At 38.7% G+C, this 14,935-nt stretch overlaps 1 protein-coding gene across 4 annotated transcripts in view; it reads left to right on the top strand.

Moving 5' to 3' along the window:
- Positions 1–14,935, top strand: part of SPIN1 (spindlin 1) — a 104,560-nt gene that overhangs the window by 51,074 nt on the left and 38,551 nt on the right. For 2 of the 4 annotated variants that reach the window (XM_039544949.1, XM_039544950.1), the window contains exon 2: positions 12,062–12,292. In XM_039544949.1, the coding sequence (XP_039400883.1) occupies positions 12,241–12,292 (52 nt within the window). In that variant the 5' untranslated portion in view covers positions 12,062–12,240. Of the gene's footprint in view, positions 1–12,061; positions 12,293–14,835; position 14,935 lie in introns of those variants that run through there. The other 2 variants (XM_039544952.1, XM_039544951.1) reach the window with 2 other exon arrangements.

The raw sequence follows: 14,935 nt of genomic DNA, 5'->3' as shown, positions 1-14,935 counted from the left end.
TTCTTGTCAAAGTGATTCCTCAGAGCAGAGCCAGAGGAGATCACTACTACCAGATCTGTCATCTTCAAGGTCCAGGATTTCTGTACTGTCCTGACTTCAAAGCATAAGAAAAATTCAGTATTTCATTCCTCAAAGTCCAGAGTCCAGGACGCCTCCACAGAAGGTTCGTCTGGTACTGATGGCAAAACTTTCCGTTAGGCTTGCCGATCCCATCTTATTCAGACAGATCTGAGCTGTCAACTCTGGCACCATTCAGGGACTGTTGAAACTAGCTACCTCATCATCTGACAGGTCCTTAATTCCTGTAGATCCACAGCCTATGTCTGCTCCAATCACTCCGGAGGCCTTTGCTGTGGTCAGAGACATACTGTGCCTTTTTACATGATCAGGCACCGGATGGGGGGAGATTCCCATTACTTCCTGATACCCAAAACCAGAGGTGATCCGTGACCCAACTTAGACCTTGAGAACCTCAACAAGTACATCAAGGTGATGAAGTTCCAGTTGGTGTCCTTAGCTATGATTATCTCTTCCCTAGATCCTGGAGAATGGTATTCTGCTTCAGCTTGTATGATGTGTACTTCCACGTGACAGTTCATCCTGGCCAGCAGATTCCTTTGGTTTGTTGTAAAAGACAACTATTACCATCTTCCTTCCCCAGAAGCTCCCATCCATTTCCAGTGCAAAGGAGCTGAGGAAGGGATGGGGCAGGACTCTGCCTTTTATACCCTCGCTTTTCCACATGTGGACCTCAACGATGGGCAGGGCCACCCCTACAGGTACTGCTAGGGAAAACTCTGTGGCACCAGTTTACAACAAAATATTGTACTTAGTCGTATGTGCCTTCTCCACCTGCTATCTTGTGTGAGAATGGTAAACTTTGTGAAACAAACTAATGGTTCCCTTCTGGCCATTATCAAAGTCTTGTTTTGCACTTTGACTTCGTATTTGTTGAGCACAATTACAGTGGTACTGTTGGATAACTGTGGTACATGCAATGAGCAGCAAAAAACCCCACAGCAGTAAAATGCCATCTGTATAACCCATCAAATTGTCTTTTTAGCTATTTAAATGTTGTTAATCTAGGGATATTGTGTAGGTTAGGTAGACCAGTTGCAGCCTGCTTACTGGAGTTTTATACCTTTAATCCAGCGAGCCACCATGATGTTCAGTTATTGACCAGTGCAAATATTTGTATTTTTTGAGAGGTAATATTTTGAAACAATTTATCAGAAGAGTAAAAGCTCTAATCTTAAACTATACTTGGCGTTAGATATTAATTTAAATTACTAATTTGACACCTTTTTTGAAAATTTTCCTAGTTCAATACTAACCAGAATTATTAAACTAAAAACTAATTTGCTGCTCTGAAATTCTAAATTGGTACTATATAAATCCACTTGTATTTCAATGGGTATTTACTAAACAGCATATTGTTAAAAATACAGTACATCATGCTTCTAGCTTAAGGTGGTCTGTAAAGGACTTAATGGCTTGACTTTTTTTGTCTTTGTGGATGTGTTCACTGCAATAAATAGAGGCTTTTTATATCAAGATGGCAAGTTTGAGTTAGCTGAAACAAGACGTTGGTAATTAAACTCTGGGTTTTGGTTTGGGTGTAATAGGGCAGACCTTGACTAGCTATATTAAACTCTACAAGTAAAGACTGCCTATGTCATGTCTCTGCTAGTTGGTTTTTATCCATGTTTTGTAGTGAAGACATAGACTGTGATATAAAGAAGACCCAAACTTCTTGTGAGGGTTTTTTGGTGCTGCTTGGTTTGCCTGTATAAATACCAGGAATGGCAGTTGTGACCTTTTCTGGCTTGTTGAAAGACCCTTTTTTGGGGACATCTCAAAGGTTTATTCTTGCAGTACAACTGAAGTACTAGAGATGGTTGACTCTCTAACAGCTCCCTTTATTAAAAATAACAGGAGTACTTGTGGCACCTTAGAGACTAACAAATTTATTTGAGCATAAGCTTTTGTGGGTTACAGCCCACTGCATCCGAAGAAGTGGGCTGTAGCCCAGGAAAGCTTATGCTGAAATAAATTTGTTAGTCTCTAAGGTGCCACAAGTACTCCTGTCCTTTTTGCGGATACAGACTAACACGGTTGCTACTCTGAAACCTTTATTAAAAATGTTACTGAAATTAAATGTGTGTTTTTTCACGTAAGCTAAAACCCAGCTTTTTGAATGACTGACTAAAAATACCTGCTCTCAATTGGTCAGTTTTAACCCTCTTGGATGCTGAGATGATTTTGTTAATTCTCCACTCGTAATGTCCCAGACTAGAAAGGTTTTTAATTTCCTTTATGAAAAATGAGGAGAAAAATCTTTCATGTCTCTTCTGTGAATCATGAAGAAGCAAAAAGGTACAAACCCAGTTATTTTGCCCCTTGTGTAGGTTACCTTTTAACCGGTTTTAGAGTAGCAAGAGTTGGATTTCATTTCTAGCAGTCTTGGCGTATGACAACATTTGTTGCAGGGAAACTGTTGTGACTCAAAGTAGAATGTTGTGAATGTTAAATGGAAGATACTTTAAACTCCTGCTGTTTAGGCTTCTTGGCTCCAAAGACCAACAAAATAATTTGTAGATTACTCTCCCAAATACAGCCTACAACTTTCCCAAGAACTGCATTTTGCCAAATTCTTAAATGAACTAGTATCAGAGGGGTAGCCGTGTTAGTCTGGATCTGTAAAAGCAACAAAGAATCCTGTGGCACCTTATAGACTAACAGACGTTTTGCAGCATGAGCTTTCGTGGGTGAATACCCACTTCTTCGGATGCAAGACAAACCCAAATGAACTAGTAATACAAACACCACAAGCCAGAAAACTTGGTTTGACTTTTTCTTTAATTCTATTTTATTTATTCTGATTTAAACATCAAACTGGCTTCTTATCTTTTCTTTATCTGAATAGTGTTATATGTACTTGCATGTATGATCATGATAGAACTGGCATAGGTAAGAATATGTACATGACACAAATATAATGTCCCGTGTAATCTTGTACCCTTGTCTATTGGCATCAGACATTTACGCATGTAAGGACTTATCACCTGGACAAAATAATTCCCTGTGGTGTATTGTGTCCTGAAATGATAAACTTTTCCATAAATATTCGGTTATAAACTAGCTATTCCGGTAGTCCTGTGCTTTGTCATAATTATTGGTGCAAAGTGTATTTTAACTAGTTGTTACAGTAGTATGATGATTAAGCAGGCTTAGGTTGCTCATTACAGGTTAATATAGTGGTCTTTTACCTCTGGAGGTATGAATTTAAGTCCTAATTTGGTTACAAATGAGATGACTAAATCTGTTTTCATTTTAGTTCCTAGAGGATGTTTGTCAACAGTGTATGACCAAACAGTTTGGCAAAATTGCCAGCCTTCTCTTGAAGCCCAAGATGGTGACAGGCAGTCATTGGGTATGTAGCTCAAGAAGAGAAGTGCCGTAACAAACTGCAAGCAAACTTGCAGACCACCTGCCCATGCTAATGTGCTGCTTTTTTGTAGTGCTACTAGTACACATTCAATGTACATCAAATTCGTTCCATATTTAAGTGTTACTTTACACTAGTATACTTTTTGTAGCTTAGGGTTCCTTGGATATGACTGTCTTAATATTACTGGTTAACTGTTGAATCAATATTTAAACTCAAGGACTATTACAAGTAGGTTTTCTAAATTTTGAAGTTTGCCAACATTTTTGGGCATTAAATTACTTTTTATAATGCAACGTTTTGCATGCAACCTCCTGGTGGTTCTTCCTAAAACGATAAGAAAAAATTGACAATGGGTTGTACACATCGTAACAGTACATTTTATATCCATCTGTCATTTTTTGCTGTTTTATGCTTAAAAACTGCAATTGCTACTATAATATTTTAAGTCTGAAAGAAAACCAGACCCAACCGTGTAATTAACATGAAGACTTGCTTAACAGATGGTTAGCTTGCATGGAGGAATACAAATTTAGAAACTTAAGAAAAATGCCATATTGATCAGACCCAGGGTTTAGCTAATTGCATATTGTGCCCAGTACCAGATGCTTCAAAGAAAGAAGCAAGAAGTCTAATGGTGGACAAGTATAGAATAACCTGTCTATAGGTGAAACTTCTTCATAACAGTTGGTAGTTGTCTTATTTTTGGAAGCGTGGGGTTATATATTGCTTGTAAATGTTTATCCATGTAAACACCTAATCTTTTTTCTTGAAATCATCAAAGCTGTTGGCTTCAGTGATGTCTTGTGGCCAGGAGTTCCATAGGCTGACTATGCATTATGTACAGGATACTTACTTTTTTCACTTTAATTTAATGTTCTCTTCTCATAGTTTTATGAGAGAAGGCAGATAGGGTTGTAGTATGTCTCTTACCATGTCCTGTTGTTTAAATGAAACATTTCAAATCTTTTCGTTTCTGATTTCTCCACATTTCTATCCTCTTTCCTCCCCTGACCCCTTCCTAGTTTTGCCTTTTCTTTAGATAGTATATACAGAAATTAATGCAGTATTCCAGAAAGTGAGATCAGGACCCCATTAAAACAAACTAGATATAAAAATTTGTGACTTCCATTGACCTCTGAAATTTTCTGCCCCGGGGCAGCCCCTTGCAGCTGCCCAGCCATACCAGGCGGCTGGCAGACCCTGCAGCTGCCCAGCTGTGGTGGGCGGAGAAGCTACTTCCCACCGCTGCCCATCCGCACCGGGCAGCGGGGGCGCCCCGGAGCTCTCACTCACTGCAGCGGTGGGTGACCCTGGAAACCCAGCAGCAGTGGATGCTGAAACCGCCTCCACGTTTTGTCAGAGATATTTTTAGTGCAAGTCAGGGACAGGTCACGGGCTTCTGTGAATTTTTGTGTATTGTCCATGACTTGTCCTTGATTTTTACTAAAAATATCCATGACAAAAACTTAGCCTTAGTTATAGATTATGGTTGCCTTCAGATTAGACCTGTGTCCACATTACATAATTGTCAGGTTAGCAGCGTGAGTATAGGCTACAATCTACACCAGACATGACCAAACAATGATTCACGATCTGAATGCGGTTCTTTACGGGGTCAGCTGTGGCTCACAGAGCTTGGGGCTTGACCCCATGGGGGGAGGGGCGAGCTGGTGTTCGCAGCTCCAGCCCTACGGCGGGAGGGGGAGGTGTTCCGAGCTCTGGGCTTTGCCCTGCAGCATGGCAAGCCAGTGTTCATGGCTTCAGCCCTTTGGTGGGGCTCCAAGGCTTGGGGCTTCACTCCCGTAGGAGTGAGCTAGTGCTCTTGGCTTCAACCCCGCGTGGGGGTGGCGAGGCTGGGCTTCAACACGGTGTGGGGGTGGCGAGGCTGGGCTTCAACACCGTGTGGGGGTGGCAACTGACTGCGCAGAATTTCAGCCCCACAAGCACTGGTGAGCCACTGCTTGGGGCTTCAGTGGCACATGCTCATTATAGCAGGAAATTGCATCACTGTAGTGCTGTGCAGACCTTGCATGCTGTGAACTCCTTGCATTCTGCACACTACTGTTCGTAAACGGCAGTTGAATAGCTGTAGATGTAAGGGTTAACCCTATGTTAATTTAATGGATTACAATGACATCTTCAAACGATATAAGAAACACAAGTATAAAGAAGAAAACAAACTTTTCAGCCAGAATGAGAAGAAGATTTTGTATTCACTGGTAAAGGTGGCAAACCCATGTGCCTTATCTGGTAATGCTTTGCTCTCTCACTATAAAGCGAGCAACTTGAAACATCACTGTGAAACGAATCATAATAACTTTTCCTCTAAATACCCTCCTGGATCAGAATTAAGGAAAAAACAAGCTAACTGCATTAAAATTACACCTCAACTGTCAACAGACCCTACTTTTGGCTTTCAGGAAGGAAACTGACACGGCAACTGAAGCTAGTTTTGTTATGGCATGGAATATCGCTCGTGCAAAACATCCGTATTGTGATGGATAATTCGTTAAGAGTATTGCAGAAGTGGTTGCAATTTTAGATCCAAGTAACACAAAACTTCAACAACTAATAAAGCAAATTCCAATATCATGTCACACTATGGAGAGGCAGATCTCCCAGATCAGTGCTGATGTTGCAAGCAAGATGAAAAACAATCTAAAGAATTCTCTAGCATTCAGCCTAGCTGTTGACGAATCCACAGACATTCAAGATAAAACCACAACTAGTGATATTTGTTCGCTATGTTTCCTCACCTGTAATTGTGAAAGAAGAAATATTGGATTTAGAGGCGCTAAAAAACAACCGTGGTGTTGACAAAGAACGCACTTGACAAAGCATTGACAAATACCGATGTACGGCTGGATAAACTTGTCCGTGTTGCAATGGATGGAGCACCTGCAATGGTGAGGGGAAAAAAGTAGGCCATATCGGACTTTTGAAAAACGATCCCAAATTTCCAGAGTTTCTCCCTGTTCATTGCATCATCCATCATGAACATCTCACAGGCAGATACTTCAAGTATGAAAATGTTATGAAAACAGTCTTGGAAATTATCAATTTCATCTGCTCGAATGGGAAGACTCATCAGCAATTCAAAAATGTCATTGAAGAGTTGGATCTTGAAGACAAACCTAACATCTCTTTCTACTATATTGTGAGGTGGTTATCAATCACCCATGTCTTCAATAAGTTTGTGGAACTGTTGGAGCCTATCAGTGTTTTCCTTGAAGAAAAGGAAAAGTCCTATCCACAACTAAAAGATGAGCAATGGATGCAGGATCTGATGTTTTTCACTGATATTATGCAGCATCTGCAAACATTCAATTTGGCACTCCAAGGGAAGGATAAGATTATTTCTGACCTTACTTAGACGATTTTCAGCTTCCAGAACAAGTTAAAGCTTCTGCAAAGAGACATAGTGTCAAGAGACTTCAATCACATTCCCATTTCAAGAGTAGGGTTAAACACATTCCCTGAAATCAAAATAGAAGATCACAAACTCGAGGAATACAGAGGTAAATTACAAGGACTGCATGATGACTTTCAGACCAAGTTTGAAGACTTGCAGAAGCTGAGATCCTGCTTCGGCTTTCTTGTAAACCCATTCATGATCAACTCCCGAAAGACCAGGTTCTAAAGATGATGCGTCAATCACAGTCTACAATCAAGTGCCAGGAATGAAGTATACTCAACTCAAAAAGACTAGTGAGCGACCCATTTACATTTTTGGCACAATGTACTGCTGTGAATCGCAGTACTCCGTAACGAAGTTTGTAAAAATGAAACATCGTGCAGCCTTTACAAATCAACATCTGACCGAGTTCCTCCGTACCACCTTGACAACATATCAACCAGATTTCTAAAGACTTAGGACCAGGATGGAGACCCACAAGGTCTCTAGCTCTAGCAGTAAATAGCCGTGATACAGTAAGTAGGATGTTAATATTTTAAAAAATGCATGTGTAAAGGTTGTTCATGTCTTGTGGCTCCCGAACTTCTGAAGATTATCCTATGTGACTCAGAGATTCAGTAAGTTTGGCCATCCCTGGTCTATACCTAATTGATAAGCTAGTTGTCTGGTGGTGCGTTGCACCCAAGTGTTAAGTGAGAGATGTTTGTGCATGGACAGGATTCCGATTAGGGGCAACACTCAAATAAGAACCAGAGTTAACTTTTGTAGTAAAGACAAGGCCTAGAACAGGCATTCTGGGAATTTTGCTGAAAACATAATTACAACTCATCACCTCCTCTTTTTCACACACCCTTCCCCCATAGCTCTCCCAACTGCCATGGAACCATCAGCCCCCCCCTAACATTTTTCTGATAGTTCCCGAAACTCTGTTCGGAACTCTGTATTACTGGTTGTATGACACTGCCAGTTTTCAGGGGGAAAAAATCATTGGCACTCTATTAAGGTGTACATTTTTGGCTCTGCTGACGTGAAGAAGTTGCAGAGACTAACCTTTTGTACATAAAACACAGGCATAAGTATTGCTGGTGTAGCAAAATACTGTAATTCTATATTATTCTGGCTACTTTCAAGAGATAGTGTTACTATTTCATAAAACTAATTGGTGTATCTGTAATTTCATGCAGATTGTGTTTTGATCTGATGAAATTTTGAATTGGTTACAGTGGTATTTTTCTTTCTCTTGTAAATGTTAAGTGGTGGTTTAACAAAGTGGATGTACACAGCCCTATTTGCACGTTTTGAAGTTGGAGGTATTCCACTTTGGGATCCACGTAGGGTGACCAGATGTCCCGATTTTATAGGGACAGTCACGATTGTTTGGCCTTTTTCTTATATAGGCTCCTATTATCCACCAACCCCGTCCCGATTTTTCACACTTGCTGTCTTGTCACCCTAGATCCACGTGATGTGTATTGCTCTCCCCCGACCTGGCTTTTATTCCTCCTGGTCTGCTCCCTACAATGCAAGGGAGGGTAACTCTCTGGCTGTCTGCCTGCTGGAAGTTCATTAAACAGCATTTCTTCCTCTCTCCTTAGCCCTGCTGCTTGTTTACTGTGGACAACCAGCCATGGTGGGAGCTGTGTTGTATATTAACTCCCAGGTACAAGAGGCAGAGGAAGTTCTTTCTGCCAAGATATTGTCACCCTTTCCGAGAGAGGGAAAGTGACTGAGAGAGGGGAATAATGCAAGCCAAATGCTAGTTGTCACTGAAGACTTCATTTGAGGCTGAGATCAAGGACGCAGTGCATTCTGAAAAACATTCTCTGAAAAGGACTTCCTGATCATAGTGAACAAACCAATTCAATATGAGCTCCCAGTGTGATCCTCGGATGTATAAATAGTAGAGGAGTGATGAGGAGTAGAGAGGTGATTTCACCTCGGTATATGGCATTGATAAGACTGCCACTAGACACCAGAATTGTATGTAGTATTCAATGTATTTTAAAGGATGTTTGAAAATATTGGAGCGGGTGTATTAAAGAGCCATAAAAATTGAGGTCTAATGAAAATGCCTTACTGTGAGCTTATGTCTATACTTGGACAGTGTGTGGAGTATAGGCACTACATTTGTAGCTACATGTTGCTGTGAAAGGCTCCAGCAGCAGGGAAAGGCTCTGGCAGCTCCTGATATGCATCTAAATATAGCCTGTGTAGCGGAAAAAAGTCACTCAAAAGGTATTGGGGTCACTTAGACCTCATTAATTATGCAAGCATCAGAGGGGTAGCCGTGTCAGTCTGGATCTGTAAAAGCAGCAGAGAGTCCTGTGGCACCTTATAGACTAATAGACGTGTTGGAGCATGAGCTTTCATGGGTGAATACCCACTTCTTCGGATGCATGCATCCAACGAAGTGGGTAGTCACCCACAAAAGCTCATGGTCCAATACGTCTGTTAGTCTATAAGGTGCCACAGGATTCTTTGCTCCATTAATTATGCAGGTATTCCAGGATCAGATATTTATTTTGAGGCAGCAATTATGATGATTGTTTTTATTACCATAGTTTCTGGTTTTTATTTTTAAAAAAAAAATGCACTGAAAGTGTTTTCTTGCCTATCTTTGAGACTCCAGATAACATTTGCCTCATATCAGCAAATTGAGGTTTTTTTTTTTTTTTAAAGGCAACACTGTCAAATTGATTTTCTGGGTAGCCTGTGCTTGCTAGGAAGAGTTTCTGGGGAAGCCACGATTGTCAGATGCATTTGCTGGCAGCCCACACTTGACAGATTCTGCTGTTTGGTGCAAAGACCGGCTATTACATTGCACATGTACGTTGACTGTCTGAATGCATATATTATTTGGATTTTGTTGAACTGCACATGGCATAATCTTTGAGTAAGCGTTGAATGTTTCTCAGGGACCTGGGTACAGAAATGGTGAAACCAGATATAGAAAAGGAACATTGCCACCTTGCCTCAGGCTTTTAGGGAAGCAGCATCTAGTGTGCTGAGTACTGATCCAGAGCCTAAGAAACAGGAAAGATGTTACATCTGCTCCAGAGAAAAAGACAGAAAATGCATCAAGAATGTGTGAAGTGTAAAAATTTAATATGTTCAGGACATATGTCACCTATTATTTTCTCCATTTGTCCAAAGTAGTAGGCTAGTCACTACCACTTTGCTGTGTTTGTGCCTTTTTATATTGCTATTTCCATTGTCTAAATGTGGGGTCAGTTAAATGCTGAAAACTGCATAGTGTATTTTTTTAAATAAACGTGTGTGTTCCTGGGGTCAGTTAGACCCCTGCACACAGTACTGTTTAGTGTGCTTCTGAATCTAGAAAAGTTTTAATTTGTTCATAGATTTATAGTTAACTGATTATAATATCAATTTTAAATGCAGCCCATGTGTTTTTCCAATGTTGACATACTGGGGTCTTAAAGACCCAATACAGAAGTAGTGGAGTGATTTTTTGGTCCAATATGAGTGTTAAGGAAGGAGTGGCAGGGATAACTTGTGCTAGGCAGGTATGAAGCTGCACTGCAAGGACTTGGAAGAGCCTTTAGCTTAGAACAGAAATTACAAATAAACTGTGCAAGACAGACTTAAGTCAAAATGGCATTGGAAATAATTATTATATTTGTATGACTACATTGATGTATTCTAGATCTTGATTTTTTTTTCCACATTGATATCAGTGTTGATTTTTTGACTCATATCCACAGGTAGCAGCAGAACAAGCTAGCTAAATAAGAATTTATCTTGATAGTTTTTTCTACTGAATGTTCTTCCAAACAAATAAAGCTTCCTTTGTCAGCAAAATATCAATCCACATGTCTTGTTCACTCTTGAGTCAATGGAAAATTTAAACATTTCAAGCATCTAATTTTTTTAATAGACTACAACATAGTTTTACTCTCAATAGTTTTAATATACTGGATGGGATTTTGATCTCTGAAGGATGAAAATCATGGAGTCCCAAGAATGTCAGGTGATCTAAGGGGGCTGTAAATTTCCTAATTAAAATGAATGATTTTGACTTCTTACCACCAGTTTGATGTTTCTTTTGTCCATTTCCCTACACAGTGCAAGAAATCAGGTATTCTAAAATGTTAACCCCTGGTTTCATTGAACAAACCAATTTAATACGCTTTTTATTTTCTTCAGATTTAACTTCCTTGTCTCAATTTACCATGATCTCATGAAATTGTAAAGCTATTGGTAAACACTAATTAAGCCAGGACAGCAGATGTTTGTGGTGTGAAAAAGCGAATAAAGCTAAAAAAGCTTTACGTTGTTTCAGATCAGTTACTATGATTTCTCTTGTTCTGTTTGATTAGCAGGAACTGTTTTAAGCAAAGATGTTGCCAACTCTCAGGGGAAAAAAATGCTTGATAAGAGTGTTCCATGCAGAATTCTATGAAGAGCTCATGTAGCAACTGATCTAGATACATTTAATGGGATTAAATATTTTAGAAGTTTTAATTCTCTTCACTTGTCTTTACAAATTTCTTTACTCAAATACCTACCCTTTCTGCAAAATTTCTGTAAATTTGTGATAATTAATTTCACACACTGAAGAACTCTTCTCCCTTTTGTCATAGTTGAATTATTTTTTCAGTGGTGTGTTCTAAAGTCTCAAATCACTGTTCTCTGTAGAGCTGGTTTCCTCTACTGAGTAGTAAATCTGGTGTTTTATCAGCTAACAGAAGTATTTGATTACTGCCAATACCTCCTGCAATGCAGATACAGTGATATGTCATTTCTTATTCTAGAGCAAAGACTTTCATCCAATCAGCTACGTTTTAAGAATTAAAAATTAACACCCTGTACTACCCTGGCTGAAAACTGTTAGTTTTGTTTATTGGCACCTAATCATTTTATTCCATGTTGCTTTCAGATCATTCTGATCCATATTTTTAAATACTGGCCTATAGAAGGGCACTGTATCGTATACAAAAATTAACTTAAGGGACAAACCCTACCAGGTATTGCAGGTCCAAGTTGGTTTTGTGCCAGGTTATTCCATTGTTTTTACTGCACACGGTGCTAAAACATTAAAATAAAAAGTAAAACTTCCCTGAGCATGAAAATTAAAATTTTTGCTAATATAATTTTAGTTTTTAATTTTTACATTGCTCATCTTGATCACACTTCAAATTTGAATGCTTATACTAAAATCTCATTTTGTTTTGCAGAGAAATATAATTGAAAATACTACTTCAGCTAATCTTGGGACAAGCAAATTCTCGTTTGAATGGTGGATTAACAAGTAGTAATTTTATCATTCTAAGGCTAAGAGGAAATTTTAAGAGTTGGAAAGAACTGGATTTTCACCCTAGTCCAGCAGCTTTGCTGCTCACTTAAACACAGATGAATGAAGACCCCATTCGGAAAGACACCAGGTCAGCGATCCAGAGCTGATGCAGGTAGGGAATCTTTTTTTAAATTGGGTGGTGAAATACTGAATTAAATATTAAAACACATAAGTGTCTGTAATGGTTTTATGAAGTTTTTAGTAACTTTCAGTTCTTTTCCATCTTGGTATTAAAATTGTGTGTGTTCTGCTCCTGTCAACTTCCCTGACTTTATTTTGTTGTAGTTGTTCTGACAGCAGCTTGTCAGAAATCCAGTGGAGACTTGTATGTAAAAATATCTTGTTGTATTTTAGTTTTGCTGAAGCTTTCATATTGCACACAGACATGAAATTTTGAAAGGAAGGGGAAAATGCTTCACAACAAGATTAGTGTCTGTCAGTTTCAGAATATAAGCTGTTTATCAGTGATCCCTCACAGTGCTAGTAAAGAGACCTCTGGAACATGATATATTCATTAGGTGCTACTTAAAACTTGCTTTAAAATGTCAGCAGTCTGAAGAAGCTGATCAGCCAATAACGGTAAAGGAGCATCTCTAAGCTGTTTTTGGCTTTGTTTACGTGAGATTTAGGAGTCATCTAAGTAGGGAAATTAATTCAGATTAAGGTAGTGTGAGAAGTTAAAGCTATTCCTGATTAACTCTATGTGGGTGCTCTTCTTCCACAATAAGAGTACCTTTTTCTAAATTAGCTTGATCCATTTCTAGAGCATCCATGCATGAAGTTAGTCAGGAATACCTCCCCCTGTAGACAAATCTTTTGTTAAACCAGTGCAACCTTTTATTTGGACAATCCTTATCTTGGTTTGAATGTCTTACTTCAGTTGAGTTTAAATCAACTCCTGACTAACTTAAACTATATGAAAATAAGTGTTCACACAGCCTTATGCACCCATTTAACTAAAGCTGTTTAAAATTGCACATATAATTAAACCAGTACAACTTTGTCTTGAAGACAAGCACTTACTCCATGCTTTGAGGGCAAGAAGAATTTAAGACAATGCAAGTATAAACTAACAAGGTTTAAACTAATTAAGTGTCTGGGGTCTCTGTGAATAAAAGCTAACTAATTCAGCCTTCCCCTTGCACTGGGTGCTAAGAGGGGTATCTGTAAGGGCTTATGTACACATGGAGCCATATAGAAATAGCTATTGTACTTTAAATTTCCACCTATCATAATCTGAAGTAACTTTCAAGTATAGACAAGCCCTAAGAGTCATTTCTTGTGAGTTGTGGGGGGAGAATGGCTTTGGGACACAGAAGTCCACATCCAGGCATTTTAGGAAACTGTTGAACCACAAGCTGGAAGTTCTGTTGTTTTAATCTGTTTAATTAAAACTTCATTACAAAAAGCAAAATAGTTTATCTTTGAAACAGAGAATTTGCTTGGTACAACTGTTTGGTTTTTTGAGGTTTTTTGTTTTGTTTCCTCCCTCCCCCCAGTTCTGCAGGGTCATTCTATTAAGCTTTCATTCCCGGCAGAGAAAATATCCTGTGTTCACTTTGTAAAGCACAGAACATAGCTAATGAGCTGAAGGGAGGGATAAAAGAGTATTAAGGTACGCTGTACGGTGCATGTACCGTAGTAGATTTATGTGAAGCTCCTGTGATTTTAATGTAAAATTGGGAAAGCTCAATTGATATGAAACTAACCATACAGCCCATATTGATGCTTCCAAATGTGTTTCCAGCTCATCATTCAGATTTGTTGAATAAATTACAAAAAGTCTTTAATCTCCATGAAAGGCTGCAAGTCTGTCATATTCAGTAACTTAATCTCTTAAATATTAGACACATAGAAGCAACAAACCCAACACTAACTCCTTCTGGATTGTGAAATATAATTGTCTTCCAGTGTGGTGTGTTAAGTATTCAGTTTTGGTAGTAATACAGCAATCTTTAATCTTCTGTATTGCTAGTGACAACTTTTGAAAGGAACACCTGCTGTCGAAGGCATTCTTTTCAGTGAGATTTGAGGCATATTGTGCATCTGATTTCATATATGGTTCATGTTAGCATGTCTTTACCTGCGTTATGATTGTCCAGTGAGCGTCACACAGTAAAAACTAATGTTGGGGGAAAATAGTTCTGGAAAGGGTGCTTTTGCTTCACTTACATTTTTACTGATCAAATTCATAGTAATGCTACAACACTTAGTTTCTCTTTTGCAATTATAAACTTTTTGGTTACTATTAAAAACATTTGGCTTTATAACTTTGCTTTGTAGGTACAGGAAAGTTACCTACAAAGTTGGGAGGGTTAGGAATAAACAGATAAATCAGTTTCTTAAAGAGCTGATCTAAGACTTTGTGTTCAACTATAATAAAGTAAATTTCAGATATGGCAAACTATAAATTCTTTTTTTGAATTGGTACTTACAAAATAGTGTTTTGCATCTCCTACTGTCATTCAATATGGAATTGTTTTTTGTAACTAGAAATCACAGTTTGGTGATTAATTGTTTTATCAGTTCAGTTCATAATTATCTGATTAAACTTTGTTCATTGGCTGAGATTTGAGAATTGCTCCCCTTTTTCTTTCAGAAATCTTCACATCTGAGGGACAAGTGGGTGAAAGTTTTCAAATGTCAGTCTATGAATTAAAACAAAAAATTATGGAAGGTTTGGGTGGCCAACCAGCAGGAATCAAACAAAGCCTATGTCTAAACCATTCATGTCATATAAGTGCAAGAGAAAAGG

This window comes from Mauremys reevesii, linkage group 6 (assembly GCF_016161935.1).
Source record: "Mauremys reevesii isolate NIE-2019 linkage group 6, ASM1616193v1, whole genome shotgun sequence".
NCBI classification, from domain to species: Eukaryota; Metazoa; Chordata; order Testudines; family Geoemydidae; genus Mauremys; species Mauremys reevesii.
This window is presented reverse-complemented; position numbering and strand designations above follow the sequence as displayed.